Source organism: Aotus nancymaae, unplaced genomic scaffold, assembly GCF_030222135.1.
Source record: "Aotus nancymaae isolate 86718 unplaced genomic scaffold, 86718_ANA_hifiasm-v0.15.2.pri h1tg000040l, whole genome shotgun sequence".
Classification (NCBI taxonomy): Eukaryota; Metazoa; Chordata; class Mammalia; order Primates; family Aotidae; genus Aotus; species Aotus nancymaae.
In genome coordinates this window covers 30,995,906-31,016,812 of record NW_026988454.1, presented here as the reverse complement: position 1 = coordinate 31,016,812, position 20,907 = coordinate 30,995,906, and the positions used below count along the sequence as shown (strand labels likewise).

The 20,907-nt window shown below is 41.0% G+C and overlaps 1 protein-coding gene across 2 annotated transcripts in view; it reads right to left on the bottom strand.

Moving 5' to 3' along the window:
* The window catches only part of MAP3K5 (mitogen-activated protein kinase kinase kinase 5), a 234,775-nt gene that overhangs the window by 43,600 nt on the left and 170,268 nt on the right, over window positions 1–20,907 (bottom strand). For both annotated transcript variants that reach the window (XM_021670832.2, XM_021670831.2), the window contains exons 16-21: window positions 13,916–14,043; window positions 12,875–13,011; window positions 11,120–11,225; window positions 5,396–5,553; window positions 1,743–1,920; window positions 965–985 (exon numbers count right to left, since the gene is read on the bottom strand). In XM_021670832.2, the coding sequence (XP_021526507.1) occupies window positions 965–985; window positions 1,743–1,920; window positions 5,396–5,553; window positions 11,120–11,225; window positions 12,875–13,011; window positions 13,916–14,043 (728 nt within the window). The remainder of the gene's footprint in view (window positions 1–964; window positions 986–1,742; window positions 1,921–5,395; window positions 5,554–11,119; window positions 11,226–12,874; window positions 13,012–13,915; window positions 14,044–20,907) is intronic.

Here is a 20,907-nt window from a genome sequence, read left to right as displayed (position 1 = left end):
GCTCTGGGCCGACTGGCTTTGGGACATCTGAGGAACCTGCAAAAACCTGCCCCTGGCCTGCAGAACCATGCACAATGAACGAACATTAAGCCCCCTGAACTACTGGATTAACCACTCATCCAACTTAGGAAAATCTAACACCACGTTGTTCGTTTCTTTTTATTTTTGAGAAAGGGTCTCTCTCTGTCACCCAGGCTGGCATGCAGTGGTGCAATCACAGCTCACTGCAACCTCCGCCCCCAAGCTCACTCGATCCTCCCACCTCAGCCTCCTGAGTGGCTGGTATCATAGGCATGTACCACTACACCCAGCTATGTTTTTGTATTTTTAGTAGAGATGAGGTCTCACCATATTGCCCAGGTTGGTATTGAATTTCTGAGCTCAAGTAATCCACCCACCTTGGCCTCCCAAAGTGCTGAGATTACAGGCGTGAACCACTGCACCCAGCCTCATGTTCATTTCTTTATTATTCTTTGAAATGCTTTAATGGATCTTCCTAGAGCAAATCTAGCTTCTCTACCTTCCTAGTTATGATCCACAAAAGCCAATGTTAGAAAACAAAGGCGCAATAACTCCTGGCCACTAAAAGTACAATGCATCACCCCAAAGATGACAGAGGAAGGTATCCGGCATTGAAATTTTCCACAAGAAATCCATTAGGTAAACAACTGGCTCCTAGATAAGGAAGCATTTACTTCACTCAAATTGAAGATGTCAAAAACACAGTCACCATCTTGCTTTCAGGAAGAAAAAATTTAAGCCATCCCCACTCATGAAAGAGAAAAAATGAGGGGTTCCCAAAGGAATGAGCCCAGTCAGGCCTATAGCTGCACACATCCCTATATTACCCAGAAGGCCCCATGTAAGCTGGGAGCAGAGGATGAGGCTACTTGATGGGAAGTCTAGAGTTTATCACACGAGACTCCAGGTCTCAGCTCAATGGGCAAAGTAAAAACAAACTCACCGTTTGATCCAGCTGAAAGAGCTGTGGAAAGAAAGGCAAACAGTTATGAATAAGCACATGCTGGGTTTGCTGTTAAACTGAGAAATCAACAAAAAGTGAATGCCTGAAATGGGATCAATGTCCTTTCCAAACATTCAATCTGCCCATTCTCATCCAATATAAACACCAAAAAATGCCAAGAACAATTGGAACCTTTACTTGTTTTTTTTTTCTGAGTTATAGCCAATTTTTGCAAAAATGTAATATACTTATATTTTTACACTGCTGTTTTATTTGTAGCTGGCAACCTTTGCTCTCTTTCTTTTTTCTTTCTTTCCTTTTTTTGGGGTATAATTATTCAGAAGTCTATACCCTAAGAGGCAGCAGGTACTTTCTACCACCTAAAATTAAAAGAACATACTACCTACAGGGCTTGGAAATTCAACAGCTCTATAATGGCTCTGTAGCCCATTTGTGGTGATCTGGGGTTTCAGCTCTAAAAGCTAAATTTAACCTCTCTTACACTTGGACCTTAATATCCACAATGCTAGACTGATATAGATGCTGACATATTAACTACCTACTATGTGATTGAAGACTGTTGGTACCAGCATTTGTGAAATTGATGGAACACAGCTCTCCGATACTAGAACCAAATGCCTGAGAACACTGTGCTAATATTTATACCAATTTCCAGTGATATCTGTAAACAGGTTAGTTTACTTCTGGAAAATTCTTCCATCTTAAAAGCTTGGGATTTAGGGACTCAGACTATATCCTCTTCAAAGCAACCACATACCTGAAAGCTTTGGTTGTGTCTTTTTCTTTTTGCTTGAAACTTTTAAAAACTCATCAACAAGCAAGTCGTTAGCACAGGCTCTCCTGTCAGGGTCTGGTTCAAAACATTTCAGTATGAATGCCTTGGCCTCTGCAGACATGGACTCTGGGATCTCAGGGTGGACTTTAAACATCCCCACCTAAGATATAAATATAAAATATGAAAAGTTCACTCTTCTAAGTGAACACCTCAGCACCTGAACCCCAGCTCCCACAACTTGATCCCCCGATGCAACAAGGTCCTTTATCATACAACACAAACTCATGGCTTTTCTTAAAGGGAGAGAAGACAGCTGTACTGTAGGTTGTAGAAGGTCTACGGAGTGCCTTTGTACCTTTACCAACGGCACAGGCAGAATAATTGGTTGAAGAAAGTAGATAGCACTATGGAGTAATAATTTAGTCCTTCAAAGCTTTAGAACACATTGGTACGCTGGAAAAAGGATTTTGTTTTTTTTAAGAGAGAGTCTCACTCTGTTGCCCAGGCTAGAGTGTAGAGTGGTGCGATCTCAGCTCACTGCAGCCTTGACCTCCCAGGCTCAAGAGATCCTGTCACCTCAGCTTCCTGAGTAGCTGAGACTACAGGTGCATGCTACCACGCCTGGCTAATTTTTTGTATGTTTTGTAGAGATGAGGTTTTGCCACGTTGCACAGGCTGGTCCAAACTCCTGGGCTCAAGCAATCCACCCACCTCGGCCTCCCAGGTGCTGGGATTACAGCATGAGCCACCATCCTCAGCCACTGAGCTGAGACCACTGAGTTGCCCACAATAGCTAAGTGCTAGGCATTGTGCTGGGATTTTTCCACTTACGAATCTCATCAAATCCTTCCAACAACCCAGTGGATTAAATATTTTCCTTGTTACACCAATCAGGAAAATAATGCTTAGAAGGGATGAGGTGACATGGTTAAGAAAAGGGAGATCTGGGATTTGAACTTGAATTTGTTTGGATTAAAGCCTATATTCTTTTCCCTATTACATGATTTGATTTGTGACCGTCTGCTCTGTCTCAAATCACCTACATCAAAAGAGATATTTAAAAGCACTTTAAAATTAAACAAACAATATTTTTATAACAATTCAAATTTACTTCTTATTGCTGCTATTCTAAAAAAATTAATGGTGTTTTCATTTTTTAGTACAAAGCTGATTTTCAAAAGCAATCCTTTTGTTCTTATATAGCTTATGTAAATTCATTGTTATGTAAACAATATATAATTATTTGTAAGAATTATACAGCCTATACTACGTGTCAGACACAGTTCTTAGTACTTGGTACATGTTACCTCATTGACTCCTCAACAAACTATTAAAAGGTACTTTTTTTTTTTTTTTTTTTTTTTAAAGACGGAGTCTCACTCTGTCACCCAGGTGGGAGTGCAGTGGTGCAATCTCGACTCACTGCAACCTCCACCTCTCTGGTTCAAGTGATTCTCCTGCCTCAGCCTCCTGAGTAGATGGGATTACAGACACCTGCCACCATGCCCACCTAATTTTTTTTTTTTTTTTTTTAGTTGAGACAAGGTTTCCTCAAGTTGGGTCAGGCTGGTCTTAAACTCCTGGCCTCAGGTGATCTGCCCACCTTGGCCTCCCAATTTGCCAGGATTCCAGGCGTGAGCCACCATGCCTGGCCAACAGGTACCATTTTTATCCCAATTTTATAGATGAAGAAACTGAGGCATGAGTAGGTTAAATAATTTGCCCAAAGTCTCAAGTATCTTGACCATGTGGGAGCTTGGATTCACACACTGTAAAATCAAGCACGGTGCCAGAGTCCATGTCATGTCATCTCTCTTCTGTGCACAGCTTAGACTGGCCTAATGTGACAAAAACACATGGTATAATAATCATTGCACTCACGAATTATAAAGCAGCATTTCAGATAAGTCCTAGACATTGGAGAAAACCTGAAAGACTGGCCAAGAAGAGAAAGACAGCCACTGATGGCAAGAAAGGCACCTCTCTTGGCACATGTCACTGGTCGTTCAGGCTTGGTCACACTACTCATTTTTCTACTAGCAGTGTCCTGTCAGAATGTCTTCAAGCTTAAAACCAAGCTCTGCGCAAAAGCAGAAAGCCTGTAACAACACATGGCCCCTCACAGGAGGCTGTGCACAGATGGAATACAGGCTAGAAACACGGCCTGCAGCAGGGAGAGGAGTAACAATTACCATCAAAGTCCTCTCGGACCGAGCTTGGGGGCTAACGCCTGTAATCCTAGTGCTTTGGGAGGCCAAGGCAGGCGGATTGCCTGAGCTCAGGAATTTGAGACCAGTCTAGGCAACATGGTGAAACCCTGTTTGTACTGAAATACAAAATATTAGCTCGGCGTGGTGGTGTTGCGCCTGCAATCCCAGCTATTCAGGAGGCTGAGGCACGAGAATTGCTTGTACTCGGGAGGCGGAGGTTGCAGTGAACTGAGATTGTGCCTCTGCACTCCAGTCTGGGTGACAGATAGAGACTCTGTCTCAAAAAAAAAAAAAAGTCCTCTGCCTTGGATTCCACAGAGGAGAACAAAAAGCAGTAAAAAAATTTTTTAAAAGTCCTCTGCCTGAGAGAATAGGAGACATGTGAGTTTTACTTCTTGGGGAGCACGTTTCCATTTCAAACTTCTCGTTGGCCTGGCAGTCGGGCAGAAGGCCTGCAGGGACTCAAGAGGCAGGTCATAGCCATGCCCAATCCCCAGATTCCAAAATGCTGGCACCTGTGTTCTCACAGGCGTATTTCTATGATCAGGTGCCCCTTCCTACAAAAGGTGGGGCTTCTTTCTACCCCCATAGGAGTTACTGATGGGCAAATTAACAAGCTAGAGGAAGGCCGGGCGCGGTGGCTCACGCCTGTAATCCCAGCACTTTGGGAGGCCGAGGCGGGTGGATCACAAGGTCAAGAGATCGAGACCATCCTGGTCAACATGGTGAAACCCCGTTTCTACCAAAAATACAAAAAAAAAAATTAGCTGGGCATAGTGGCGCGTGCCTGTAATCCCAGCTACTCGGGAGGCTGAGGCAGGAGAATTGCCTGAACCCAGGAGGCAGAGGTTGCGGTGAGCCGAGATCGTGCCATTGCACTCCAGCCTGGGTAACAAGAGCGAAACTCTGTCTCAAAAAAAAAAAAAAAAAAAAAAAGCTAGAGGAGTAGCTATATGAGAGTAAGACTGATTTACTTAAAACTGTAATTATGCTCTTTTTTTAAAAAAAATGGAGCCTTCAAACTATTGTGGTAGAGAAGTAAAGGAAATTATTAATTTTGATTTAATTGCTAAATGAGTAAAAGAAATGTTCTTAGAGCCTCCTCCATGGAAAATTTTCAGACTGTTCCCCAAAGAACTTAAATCATTTTCAGTAGAGTCATGTGTTATTTATACTGTGTGGTTAAAAGGTGGGCAATAGAAGTTACATCGAATCTCACTTTATAGCTGAGAAAACTAAGGCGCAGAGAGATCCACTGTGTGAGGCACCGGCACTGACTCTAACGAGAGAGAATCTTGACCTTCAATGTGTTCTCAGTTCGTGTTTACTTAGCTCCTTTTATCTAATAAAAATGACACACACATAGAACATCCAATAGCTACAAAAAGCTTTATCCATTTGTTTTTAAGATAAATGAAGTGAGACCTTGAACATAGCTGCTTGAGGTTCTCCCAGTTCATAAAATGGGGGTTTTCCTGTGGCCATTTCAATGATTGTGCAGCCCAGAGACCAGATGTCCGCTGCCTTTCCGTAGCCTCTTGGTCCTTTATCTATTATTTCTGGTGCCATATACTGGAGGGTACCTGGAAATAATTCAAACACATTTCCCCATTTTAAAAAGATAAAACAGATGGATATCTAATGGCAGTTTCAATTTTTTTTACAGAAATGAGACAACTGTAAGAACATGATTAAGTCCTAACGTCCTTTGTGAGTTCCAGTTTTCTCTGCTATTAATAAAAGTGGAAATAGCAGTTTTTATAGTTGATTTCATCAGTGACATAAAAACACTTTACCAATATTAACTGGTTGTGAATAGGTATGCTCTCATTCCCTAGACAGTGGAGTATAATTGAAGTATCATTTCATTGGGCCTCTTAGAAACTTCTAACAATTAGTCTTTTGAGAATAGTAAATACATCAACACTCATTTCTTCAAATGCATGAAGACTGTTACTATGTATACTGCTGATCTTTTCCAGAAAAAAAATCTAGTTCATTCATCCGTTTCCTTAGCTCTATATTTCTCAGTTCCTAAATCGAATGCTTTAGCTCTTCTGTTGTCATTCTTACTTCTTAATCGTGACAGCATGAAGATTCTGAAAGCCATTGTGAAAAAGAATGCAAATAAATTTCTGGTGTGCCCTATTCTGTAAACCAAATATACATGACTCCTGCTGTATGTCTGTGGTCCATGGACTAACAGGCTTAAGAGAACAAAGACAGGCCATGAGCCATCCATATAGACATATCATCAGATACAGTGACTAAGTATAGAATGAGAAAGGGAAGGGATTTAGGGCTCCATGAAATCAGAGAGGTGGAGAGTGTGCTATAATGGAAAGGATTAAGTGCAGGGGCCATGAGCCCTTGTCTGCTCCTGGCCTGGTATATCCCAGGTAAACACTCAACTACAATTACCTCATTAACCCAAAGGAGAGGCTGGATCTGAACTTCGAATAAGTCTAGCAATGAGTCAGGAGCATGAATAGGAATGTATCACCATACACTCCGCTTCTGATATACGAATGATATAGTCAGCAAACAAGAACTCATCCAAGATGCCATGTTGACTTACTTCAAATCATGAGGTGTTTGCCAAAAGAGCTGCTTCAGTATTTTCTGATTCATAACAAAGTGACAGACATTTTGATAAATACAGATGACACCTTTTAGGAAAGTCTCATGCATGATTTATAGGTGAAAACCATTATGTAAAATTCATGCAAACTGTTCCTCTGAAAACCACTATCACAGGCAGAGGTGGGCTGTTGTTTACGAAAATAAAAGTATATCATTTTTAAGTCTTGCCATCTTTCCAGGTTTTTCCTGCAGACCTCATCATTGCATAGCAGTAATTCATGTTCACGTTCACATACAACTGCATGTCTGCTCTCAGAAAGCCTTTCACCTGACCAAGGACCAGGCAACCATGTTCCCCGAAGACTCGCCCACCCATAGTACAACATTGGTGTCATTTCTCTTCATTCGTAGCTTTTCCACAAGTGATAATTTTGTATGATTTAAATAAGCTCAAATGGTCTTTTAGAAAATGTGTTGAAGCCTACCACCCCCTTCTGTTGTCTCTGGGTCTAGACTAGAATTAATGAGAGAATTTAAGTTGCACTAATAGCTAAGTAGGAATTATAGCAGATCAAAATTTGGAAATTTAAAATTTTTAAACATCATAAATTGGACAATTCAAGTAATGTCAACAACAAATTATGCAATATTTGATTTGTCAGATAATATTTCAAAGAGCTCCATCTGCCAACTGTGTTTAATTATCCCCCACTGAGCAAGTGCCAGAGAAACAGGTTGAGTCATGTGTTCTTATCTGCTCTTCTTTTTACTCCACAAACACATGACACATAATATTTTAAACAAAGCAATTTATGCAGCTGGATAATGAAGATGCACGCCAACCTGAACATCGGCCTAAGGAAAATCAATGAGAGCATTAACTCTAAAACTCTCATGTATCTGCATTCTAAAGGTTTTTTAAAAACTTACTTTGAAATATTTATTGTAGAATTTCTTTGCCACTGCAACTGCCCAGGGAGGTGGTACAGCTTAGTGGTTAATTAAACTCTAAGTCACATTTCATTCATTCATTTAACAGATGCACACTGAGGGCCTACTATGGGCCAGGCACTGTTGTAGGCACTTAGAATACAGCAGTGGAGAAAACAGACAGGAATACCTGGGCTTAAGTTTTTGCAGTAGAAGCCAGATAATAAACTATCAGCATAGTCAGTAAATTACACAGCATGTTAGAAAAGTGATATGTTGTGAACAAAAAAACACAGACCTGAGTGAAGAGGATCAGAGTGCCCAGGAAGGGTGCCATGGTAAATAGGGTGTTCATGGTTGGTCTCACTGCAGATGTGACATCTGCGTTGAGACTGTCTGAGTTGCAGACACTGGAGGAAGTGTGGTAGCAGCAGGAGGAAAAGCCTGGGCAAAGGCCCTGCAGCGGGACCCTGCCTGCTGTCATGGAGAAATGCAGGAAGGTCCATGTTTCTGGCACAGAGTAAACAAGAGAAGAAGAGTAGGAAATGAGGTCTGAAAGGGAACAGACTCTGAATCAGTCAGAGCCTTGTCCCCTATTATAAGGGTTTTGGCATTTGTTTACTCTGCAAAAAAAAAAAAGCCACTGAGGGCTCTGAGCAAGAAGACTTGGTTTATGAGTTAGAGGGATCACTCTGGCTGCTGTGCCGAGAGTAGACAGTAGGGGGCAAAAGTGAAGCAGGAGCACAGGGAAGAAGCTACTGGAAACACAGGTGCGCAATGAGAGTGGCAGCAGTGGAGGTGGTGAGACTCAATCCAATTTTGGACACGTTTTGAAGGTAGAGCCAACAGGCTTCCTGGGTGGATTGGGCTGGAGTGTGAGAAGAGAGAAGCGCCCTGGATAAGGCTAAGTCTGGAGCGGCTGCCAATTGAGACAGAAGAGTGTGCCGGGGACAGGTTTGGGGAGAAGATAATTAATTCCCTTTGACCTGTTAAGTCTAGTTTGAGTCTCAGCTCTATTACTAACTAGCTTCGTGACCTTGGGCAAGTTATTCAACCTCTTTGAAGCTTCATTTTCTCACCACAAACTGGGATAATGATACCTAATGATTAAGGCTGACGTATGAATTTCAATGAAACGACGTATGTAAAGCACTTAGTGCAGAACCAGGTATACAGTAAGCATTTCATAAATGGCGATCATTGCTGCCATTTCCCTCATCAAAATCGCCAAGAGGTGACACAGACCAATTTATTTTAACTCATCAGAGCTGACTAAGCACCCAGGTGACTTGGTGCCACCAAGTTCATGTTTAAAGCCTACGACGTTCAGGGATCCAGGTCTGCAGACCCTGGCCCTCAGGACCAGTGCTGGGGACGGATCTATGTACATTAGTGACACACATCACTCTCACGTGACACCGGGGGAAGAGGTCCAAGCAAAGGGCTCTGTGAGGACTGCTTTCCTACAATTCCTTCGGAGATTTTACGAAAAAGAGGTTCCCCAGATTAGCAGCAGAAGATACTGTATTAACATCCTGCCCCACAAAGTGTGTGAAAGTAGGTATTTTCATCTCAGAAGTTACTGAGTCTTGACAGCACTGAAACTGTCACTTGCCAAGTTAAGAGTATGAGAAAAAAATGTAAAGACATTTAAAGTTATGAATAGGTCAGAATTTAGTTTATTCAGAAAAAATATTCAAAATCTGTTTAATTCTGTACCCTAAAATATCCATCGCCTTAAGGAGGAACCTGGGCCAGGGGTATTGCTGACTGAATGTTCTGGGGAAAAAACTTACAGAATTTCTCTCTCTCCTCCTGCAGGAAGGTAGAGAGAGAGATGGACTAGAGCCAGAAAGCGAAAGCAAAGAGCAAACGGTAGATACAGAATCTGAGTTCTAGATAGGCAGGGGACTCACACCTGTAATCCCAGAACTTTGGGAGGCCAAGGCAGGTGAATCACTTGAGGTCAGGAGTTTGAGACCAGCCTGGGCAATATGGTGGAACCCTGTCTCTATCAAAAATACAGAAGATTAGCCAGACGTGGAGGTGCGTGCCCGTAGTCCCAGCTACTAGGGAGGCTGAAGCATGAGAATCGCTTGAGACTGGGACAGAGGAGGTTACAGTGAGCAGAGATTGCACCACTGCACTTCAACCTGGGTGACATCTCAAAAAAAAAGAAATCTCAAAAAAAAAAAAAATCTGAGTTTTGCCAGGCATGACATCCTAGCTACTCAGGAGGCTGAGGTGGGCGGATTGCTTAAACTCAGGAGTTCAAGATCAGCCTGGGCAACATAGTAAGACACAGTCTCAAAAAAAAACCACCACCAACAAAAAACCCAATCTAAGTTCTATCTGGTACATCCTGCTCTGACTTCTGGTTGCAACGTTTCTTCTCTCCCAGGCAATTTCCTCATCTGCAAAATGGAGGTACTCCCACCTACCTCACAGAACTGAGATGGGGTCATGTTGCTTCATATTAGACCAAAGATTATTCATGATCTTTTTCTCTCCCCGCCCCTCGACCTTTCTTTCTTTCTTTTTTTTTTTGCTAAATTTCTCTCTATAAGAAGAAGAACTTAACACTTCATGAGAATCAGCATGATGGAGTGATAAGAACCTAGAGTGGAGATCAGGTTTGAAATCCACACACCCTCCCTATAACTGTTGAGCAGTCATGAATCTCTTGAGTCTGAGCTTCCTCTTGGCTACTGTTACCTTTTTGGAAACACTTGTTCTCCACCCTCTCAGGACTTTGCACCACAGGCAGCTCAGTGGCTGCATTGCCTAATGTCTCAGGAACGCTCTCTCCCTCCCCTCTTCTGAGTCCGTGAGTCACTTCCTCTTTCTGAATTGAAATCCTATGGTTATTTATATTGTGGCGTAGGGCAGTCAACAACAGAGAGTAAACAGTAAAAGAGGGAATTCATCCTCCAAATGGGAAGTGATTAGGCTATGAGTAAGAATCACAGAGAGGTTGGGCCAAGGAAATGTTTAATAAAAAAAAAATCTTGCTGGAGTTACTGTAGGCCAACCAGGAGAGAAGTAATTACATGAAAAGAAAAACAAATAACAAGTTGAGAATTAAAAAAAAAACAACTTTAGTGGCATTAAGCAGGAGACTAACTAAGAAGTCATATAAATACAGGAAGAGAAAAGAGCCAAATCAAATTCTGTAACACATTTTTCAGTGAGCATCGAAAGATACCAATATTGGCCAGGTGTGGTGGCTCACGCTTGTAATCCCAGCACTTGTGGAGGCCACAGGTGTATCGCTTGAGCCCAGGAGTTTGAGACCAGCCTGGGCAACATAGTGAAACCTTGTGTCCATCAAAAATACAAAAAAAATTAGCTGGGCATGGTGGTGCATGCTTGCAGTCCCAGCTACTCAGGAGGCTGAGGCGGGAGAATCACTTGAGCCTGGGAGTTTGAGGCTGCAGTGATCAATGATCACATCACTGCAGTCCAGCCTAGGTGACAGGGCAAGACCCTGTCTCAAAAAAAAGAAAAGAGAGAAAAGATACCAACATTACTGTGTGTGAGAACACCAACTGAATTTTTCTCTCACATTATGTTCAAACTCAGCAATTATTATTTCTTTAATTACATGAGATCTGTATCATCATTGCAAAAACATACCAGTAAAAGTTTCAGTACAGGGGTTTATGCCAGCAAGCCTCTTTGATGTCCCGAAGTCAGAGATCTTGAGTACACCACTGTAGGTATTAATCAACACATTGTCACCCTAGAGAACAGAGGACTTTAATCACAAATGTTATCTTTCTTCAGATACTGTCTGTTGTTGACTTGGTAAGTCCAATTTTTAAAAAAGCTGTCCTTACAGCAACCAATGACACTAATTCTGTATTCTTCATTAGTAGTTTATCTCAATAGTGAATTTTTGATACTATTTTTTGTTTACATATTATCAGTTTGAAACCACCTTTGCAAAAATTATAACAGTGAGAAAACGATGACAGTAAAAGAGATCTGATCTAACCACCATCATTTTGCCTTAAATTTCCAAACCTTGGTCATTCCAGGGTGTAGACCAAGCTCACTTGGGGAAATTTAGTTTATAGTTTAGATGATAATAGCCCTTCCCCAAAACTAAACCACCTTTGTAAACCTAATGAAAGGCCACCAGGTTAGGAGGATGAGAGGGGCCTGAAGTCTGCTAAGATGCAGGCATAGTTACATGATTATCAGCTCATTATTCTGGGGGTCACAAGATTTGCAACTTCCCCAATCGTTTTTATAATTGACATCACTATTGTAGAACCCAAGACTGGCCTTTTGAGCTGTCTTTTCAGGCTTCTCCATTTCTGACTACCAGATGGCATCACCCAGACCTGTGACTCTGGACTCAACCATTCCTGTGGCCCCCACCCAGAAGTGGACTCAGCGCACAAGAACCATTTTCCACACCCCTATGATTGCATCCTCAACCAATCAGCAGCACATGTACCCTAGCCCCCTGCTCGCCAAACTATCTTTGAAAAACCCTAGCCTCGAAATTTTGGGAGAGGCTGATCTGAATTATTATAAAACTCCAGTATCTGGTTTTAGCCATCTCTATGTGTATTAAACTCTTTCTCTATTGCAATTCCTATGTCTTGAGAAGTCAGCTCTATCTGGTCAGCGGGCAAGATGAACTCATTGTGTGGTTATAAGTTCTTCACAATCTATTACTCAGATCACAAGATCAAATATGATTCCTAATTGGTTAGAGCTTGCTGCTATTTACAGATATGTAATGATATATGTATAATTAAATTATGATTTTCATAACTTTCCGATTACTTTACTTTCTTTTCTATGTTTCTTTACTTCTTCTCCTGGAACATGTAGGGACACTACAGATAAATGGGATTTTCTTTTTAAAAAGAGAATGTAAAGTTATTATTTTAATTTTAGAGAATCTATACCTTATAATTATAGTTCAATCAATGAATATGTGATACTTGTGAGAAAAGAGGAATTTTTTTTCCTTCTAACCATTCATCCATTGACTCAATAAGTATTTACTGAGTAGCTACTATGGAAAAGGATACAAAGATTAACCAGCCTGTAAGCTCCTCAGGACCAGGGCCCATCTCCTGTTTAACTTTAGACAACTGCATCCCACCCTGCAGAGCCCCTAGGAAGCATCACGTAGTGGGAGCACAATCTTGTTGGCTGAACAGTTAAGCAGTTCGTTCCTTGAGCAGAAGCGATAAGACATGAACATAAAGAACTGATTCAGGGGCGAATGATAGCTTAGATTTCTGCTGTTTCTAAGAATTACTTATTCACCATTCTAGATTAACATTCATAACACAATATGACTTTTGCAAGTAAAATAATAACCCAGCGAAGAAAGAACTCATGAAAATGAATCCTGGTGCACCCTACCTTTATGTCTCGGTGAACTATCTGATTGTCATGGAGATATTTTAATCCTTCCAGTATTTGCTTTGTATAAAAGCCAATTGTTTGCTCATTGTCTTTTAATGGACCCCATTTGGAACGGAGGAGAGCAGAAAGACTTCCTGTAAAGTAGGAATAAATAGTAAATAAAACCTCATTGAAATGAGCTCTTTAAAGCATATTAATAACGTAACAGTAATTTGAGCTAACATGCATTGGTTCTTCACAGTGGCCCAGGAGCTGTACTAGATATCGGGCTCAACCATGAATTTGTAAATAGCCCTACTCTGAAGATGCTTGCTACCAAGTACGTCTAAGTAAAAGGCCAGTGTCAACTGCTAACCTTAATTCAAGTCATGATGACTGATACTGAAATGGTTCCCATATTTATGCACTGTCTCTGTGAAACTACATAATTCAAACGTAAAGCTTTTGGAACTTTAAGTTATTTAAGCCTTATTATTATTTAAGGAATGGGACTTTGTGGCCTGAGTCATGCAGCATGCAGTTGTAATTTCTGTTTCTGCGATTATAGACTAAATCTCTTCCTCATTTTTGTCATGTAAATGATTGGGAAAGACTGAATGGTGCCAAAGATAAGATCCCTTGAGACCATCACACCTCCTTATGGAATATTAAAACAATCTACCTTGGAATATAGCAAGTTGTAACCACTTAAAGTAATGACCTTGTGTAGAAGATGTTGCCACCCTGTTGGTCTTTGACCTATATAAGTGAGACATGAGCTTCCTCACTTTGGAACAATGGCCCATTCTTTTGGAGTCTGTGTTTCCTGGGTGGCTGTCCTCAAGCTTTGCACTAGAATGAACTCTTTACATTAGGATATTTTCTAAATCTCATCATTTATGGTTGACATCTCCTAACAAACCGGAGGTAATATCACATGTCCAATTTTTCTTTCAGTTTAGACAGATTAAGACCTGTACTCTAGTAAATCTCATTCAATTTTACTCCCCTTCAAGGCTCTACAAATTCATACGTTTTAAAGAAAGAAATATCTCTTACCTCCCGGGACCTGCTCCATGAAGATTTTAATGAAACCATTCTCACTGAAAGAGCCCAGATACTGGACAATATTTTTGTGCTTCAGGTGCTTATGCAATGCTATTTCTTCATGCAGGGGCTGAGAGTATCTAAAAGACATGCAATTGTCAATGAGTTAATTATGTAGCAGACTTTACCGTATAAATTTAAACAATACAAATAGAAAACGTCAGCCAAATATATGTCCATATGTAAAACCAAAACAACCATTTAAGGCCTTTATTTCTCCTAAGGTAAATTCTAAATTCTATGGGGTTGAAGGTGTGGTAGGATCTGAGGAGAAATGTGTCAGGTAAAGCCAGTTGTATACATTAATTCATTTCCATGAGAAGGCAGTATTGGTATACTCATTTTACAGATGAGGAAACTGACTCTCAGAGAGGATGACTGACTTGCTCAAGATCCCAAAGCTAGTTACAGAGCCAAGATTCGAACCCAGGAGAACTGAAATCATCCACACAGTTTACTCTCCATATGAATATGACCCACCCTTCCTTCCTTCCTTCCTTCCTTCCTTCCTTCCCTTCCTCCCTCCTTCCTTCTTTCCCTTCTTTCTTCCTTTCTTTCTTTCTGACAGAGTCTCACTCTGTCTCCAGGCTGGAGTGCAGTGGCATGACATCGGCTCACTGCAACTGCTGCCTCCAGGGTTCAAGTGATTCTCCTGTCTCAGCCTCCTGAGTAGCTGAAACTACAGGCATGTGCCACCACACCCAGCTAATTTTTGTATTTTTAGTAGAGACGGGGTTTCACCATGTTGGCCAGGATGGTCTCGGTCTCTTGACCTCGGGATCTGCCCACCTTGGCCTCCCAAAGTGCTGGGATTACAGGCATGAGCCACCGCGCCCAGTCAACATATTAACATGACTTTCTATCCCATTGGCCTCATCAACACAACTTTATTATTGACTGTAAAACTTTACTATTACAATTTACTATTAATCAGGAGACTCTTGACCAAGAAGACAAAACTCGCAAACAACTTTAATGTACATTCCAGAACTTCCTAAAAAGCCTGTCAATTCTTCAATAGCAAACATAAAACCACTTTATCTCAAATCTCTTTGAGCTCCTTACGTCAAAATCTTCACCTTACTGTGTCCACTAATTCTACTCTATAATGAGTTTTACCCAACCCTAATGAAGCCTCCACACTGAAAGTGTGACTTCAAAATTACGTACTTGATACATGTTGCTGTATCAAATTATGAAAGTTACTTCGTATTTCTGGAGCAGAACACTGTTGATGATTATTGAAAGTACTGTAAAGCTTTATAGACTCTTAACCACCCTGAATTTAATGTAGCCCTAATGTAATTACTGTATTGCTTGCCAAAGAACATACTTTCAGCAAATTGAGTTTTAAAAATCAAATTGGTTTTTATTCATGATTCATGAGCAGTATCTAATCAAAACAGGAGGTCCACTGGGCATGGCAAAACAGTGGGTTTTCTTTCTTAAGGTAACTTGAGCAGACACAAAAACAACATAAGCAAAAACCAAGTAGTTAACGTTAGGTTAGTTCAGGTTACTTCCCTTGCAGGGGTTAAAGCAGAGGGGACTTCCTTATCACGCCAGCTCAGGTTGGCTAGGTGCCATCTGATCAGTCCTGTGACCCTGTTTTGTTTTCGGTTTCGAAAACTGGCCTGTTTGGGAATTTGGCTATCATCTCTCCTGATTTCCTAGAAGGTCAGATCTGCAAGTAAACTGCTTAGTTTTGGTTTGGTGACGTGGAACTCTACCTTGGTTCCACAGGCTGGTCTGCTGAAGCCTAGTGCAGGAGCTCACTCCAAATCAGTAGCCTCAAATTTTACTTAAAAAGCTAAATCCCTGCTTGGTGGCTCAGACCTGTAATCCTAGCACTTTGGGAGGCTGAGGAGGGCGGATCATGAGGTCAGGAGATCGAGACCATCTTGGCTAACCCAGTGAAACCCCGTCTACTAAAACTACAAAAAATTAGCCAGGTGTGGTATCATGTGCCTGTAGTCCCAGCTTCTCGGGAGGCTGAGGCAGGAGAATCACTTCAACCTGGGAGGTGGAGGTTGCAGTGAACCAAGACCACACCACTGCACTCCAGCCTGTGTGACAGAGTGAGACTCCATCTCAAAAGAAAAAAAAGAAGAAGCTAAATATTGGTAGGATGTCAGCAACAATAAATACAGACTCAAAGCAATTCCTTGAGATATAGATATATATATAATCTAAATTAAATCTGTACATATATCTCTCCTATAATGGAGGCTACAGGTATGAAATACACTAACTACTAATTCATATTAGTGCAAACCTGATGTCTCTCATTTGCTTCAGTCCTACATGTAGGAAATCCTCAGATCTTACACTGACAAATCCATTGGTTAATACTGAATAATTCTATATTCAATAAGCTTCTCAGAGTAAGTGCTATAGGTAAAGCAATTAATTTATAAAAATCTAAATTCATTTAATTTAAATAATTTTTTATTATCTGTATAATATTTCCAGAAAGCAGCCAACAACAATAACAATAACAGTATCAAAAAGACTTGTATTTTTAAGATCTATTATTCTTTTTTTATTTAGAATTGCTTTAGGAACTATGAAGGGCAGGTATTAAAATCAGCACTTTAATAGTATATCAGTTAGAGATAGCAAAAACATTTCCAAAATTTCTTGAGTGAAATAACACTAGAAATAATACCAATATATAGTGTTACCAATAAGATACTTAAGTAATGACTCTCAACTATACAGGCATTTACAAGTTGCTTCTTCTATGAGAGTTAAAAACACTTTGATGTTAGTTCATGCCTGTTCTTTTTTTTTTTTTTTTCTTTTTTTTCTTTTTTGAGATGGAGTTTCACTCTTGTCATCCAGGCTGGAGTGCAATGGCACAATCTTTGCTCATTGCAACCTCTGCCTCCCGGGTTCAAGTGATTCTCCTGCCTCAGCCTCCCAAGTAGCTGGGATTACAGGTGCCCACCACTTCACCTGGCTAATTTTTGCATTTTTAGTAGAGATGGAGTTTCACCATGTTGGCCAGGCTAGTCTCGAACTTCTGGCCTCAGATGAGCTGCCCACCCCAGCCTCCCAAAGTGCTGGGATTACAGGCATGAGCCACCAAACCTGCCTCATAACTGCTCTTGATATGCATTAGTGGCAAATACTGTGCCTCTGTATTCTACAGAGTTGAGAGATGAAGAAAAAATATTTGAAACAACCAACTAACTCAGATGATGATGATGATGATTTGAGACAGGGTCTCTCTCTGTCACTCAGGCTGGAGTGTAGTGGCACAATTACAGCTCACTGTACCCTCAGCCTACCAGGCTCAAGCAGTGCTCCCACTTCAGCCTCCCCAGTAGCTGTGACTACAAGCATGCCCCACCATGCCCAGCTAATTTTTGTATTTTTTTCTTTCACCATGTTGCCCAGGCTAGTCTCAAACTCCTGAGCTCAAGTGATCTGCCAGCCTCAGCCTCCCAAAGTGCTGAGATTATAGGCATGCATCACCATGCTGGGCCCTCAGTTAATTATTAATCAAAAGGCTCTCACCTCCTGATCCTCTACTGAAAATTAAAACATCAGTGCTCAAACTTAAGATCCTGGAGAAGCAACATTCTTACCTCATTATTTAAACTAAGGAGATAGCACAAAATTTGCAATAATAGTCAGAATTCAACTTAGCTAACGACAAGCACTATTCTCCAATATAAAAAATATTACAAACACCCAGCATTTTCACTAAGTGTAAGTGCCAAGCATTAAATAAGGATGGAATTATAATTTGCTAACATCAACACATTATACTTGTCTATAAGAATTATAAGAAAATAATATTTATTCTCAATTACTTGTAAGAAGGGAAAGAAGAAATGTCCTAGATAATCAGAGATACTTATATACTTGGTTTTGACAAAAATATTAATCTATAGGTATCTCCAGACTACCCTGTCTGAGTCAAATCCCTACTGCTAACCATCTAGACCAGTGGTTGCCAACTTTGACTGGACATTTACATATCCTAGAGGGCTTCTAACTGTCCAGGACCACACCAGGATTTTTGGAAGTAGAACTTGAGCATCAGTATTTTTAAAAACTCCCCTGCTCTGTTCCATTGGTCTATATCTCTGTTTTGGTACCAATTTGGTACCAGTAATCAATACCATGCTGTTTTGATTACTGTAGCCTTGTAGTATAGTTTGAAGTCAGGTAGCCTGATGCTTCCAGCTTTGTTCTTTTCACTTAGGATTGTCTTGGCTATGTGGGCTCTCTTTTGTTTCCATATAAAGTTTAAAGTGGTTTTTTCCAGTTTTGTGAAGAAGGTCATTGGTAGCTTGATGGGAATAGTACTGAATCTATAAATTACTTTGGGCAGTATGGCCATTTTCACAATATTGATTCTTCCTAACCATGAGCATGGAATGTTTTTCCATCTGTCTGTGTCCTCTCTTATTTCCTTGATCAGTGGTTTGTAGTTCTCCTTGAACAGGTCTTTTACATCCCTTGTTAGTTGTATTCCTAGGTATTTTATTCTCTTTGTAGCAATTGTGAATGGGAGTTTGCTCATAATTTGGCTCTATTTGTAAATCATTCTCAGCAAACTGACACAAGAACAGAAAACCAAACACCGCATGTTTTCACTCATAGGCGGGTGATGAACAATAAGAACACTTGGGCACAGGGAAGGGAACATCACACACTGCGGCAGGTAGTGGGGTGGAGGGGAAGGAAGGGGAGGGATAGCAGGGGGCAGGGAGGATGGGGAGGGATAACACCAGGAGAAATGCCTGATATAGGCAACAGCGGAGGGGGGCAGTGGCGGGAGACAGCAAACCACTATGGCATGTATGTACCTATGCAACAATCCTGCAGAATGCACAATGTGCACATGTACCCCAGAGTCCAAAGTACAATTAAAAAACAAAACAAAACAAAAAAATTCCCCTGCTGATTCTCATATACAGCTGGTGAAGAATGATACAAAAATAACCAGTCCACAGCCAGGTGCAGTGGTTCACTCCTGTAATCCCAGCACTTTGGGAGGCTAAGGTGGGTGGATCACTTGAGGTCAGGAGTTCAAGACCAGCCTGGCCACATGGTGAAACCCCGTCTCTATTAAAAATATAAAAATTAGCTGGGCATAGTGGTGGGTATCTGTAATCCCAGCTGCTTGGGAAGCTGAGGCAAGAGAATCATTTGAACCCAGGAGGCAGAGGTTGCAGTGAGCCAAGATTGCACTACTGCACTCCAACCTGGGCGACAGGATGCAACTCCATCTCAAAAATAAAATAAAATAAAATAAAATAAAATAATGAAATAACCAGTTCATGGTATGTAGAATATCAGAAAAAAAGCCAACCTGAGATTAACAACTAGTTGGGGGTAGATGATGAGAACATACTAAATCTACCTCTTCTCTCTTACAACCACTTTGATTCTCTAACAGTGGTTTAAGAACATGAAAGAAACACGTAGGAGAAACTGTTTCCGTTGCTCTGATGGCAGTTTACAATGGTAGTTTAGTATACACTGAGGTTGTATCATCCATTATTCACATCATACTACTTTAGCAATTATCCTTTGTAACTATAACGGCTATCTTTTTCAAGGGAACATCCACACTCCTCCAGGGCACATGGACAGGACAACTTTGTTTGCTGTATCTTCACAATAACAGACTTGTCTGTAATCTCTTTATATTGTTAACAAGGAGATGCCCTGCACCAGCCATTCAAGATAAGGGCTTGTCATGCACAAGTCACATATACCAACTCCACTGTTACAGAACAGGAGCTGAAACATCTTGCTGGTATTGGTGTGTTTTGTGTGTGTATAGCAGCATTTGAATAAACTTAAACTTCAGAGTGATTTTAAAAGTGGGTTTCTTCCAAGTGTCCACTTAGATCTATCAAGAGGGGAGAAGAGAAGAGCTGTGGCTAAAGGTTAGTGAATTTGGCTGCAGCAATTTGATAGTGGTGACCTCATTAAATTTCATATTGTTCAAAGTCTTCACTATATCTACGCTCCTTAAGAACCTGTAGGACTAAAAGAAAAAATTTAAGATGACAACTTTATATATATTACCTAGGTATTTAATGAGTAATTTCTATTATCATTTCATAAGAATCCATAATCATGTCTCAAGAATTAACTAAGAGGAAACTCTGAAACAATACCCAACAAATAAGACACTGAATGAAACTACACATGTGGCAGGCAGCAACAGCTGTTTGCTTACCTAATATCTATGTTTCCCTATTTCTAGGACTTCATTTGGAGAAACAAATGGCTGGCTAAAAAGCCAGAGTTGCTAGTTCCTTGGAAGCAGGGGTAGGTATTTTGGGCCAGTGCAGCAGAGGGGAACGTATACTGGGCAGTTCTGGAAAGCTCTGATTTCCTTTTCCTTCTGGAATGACATATGGAGCCTGGAGGCAGTGTGAAAGTCAAACACTAAGGATAAAGAGCTGGGACCAGGCACAGCGCTTGCATGGGAGGGGGTGTCTTTTTCAGTTTGCGGCAGTCAGAGACCTCTCTGAGGGCTTGACATTTGACTTAAAGCTGAAATGATGAAAATGAGGCAATCTTGCCAAGGTCTGGGCTGATCTTGGTATGTCCAATAGAGAGACACCAGTATGGCTGGAGCGGAGGTGAGGCCACAGAGGAAGCAGATCGCCTATGGCCTGGTGATTCAAAGTGAGGGTTCTGGGTTTCATGCTGGTTGCCGTAAGAATCCAGTGAAGGGTTTTAGGCAGCAGTGACATGATGTGATTTTTAAAAATAGATGTTATTTTTTAGAGCAGTTTGTAAGTTCACAGCAAAATTGAGAGGGAGGTACTGAGAGTTCCCACACACCCCTGGTTCCCACACATGCACAGCCTCCCCCATTATCAACCTTCCACACCAGAGTAGTCCATTTGTTACAACTGATGGACCTCCACTGACACGTGATTTTCACTACATGATTTGATTTTCAC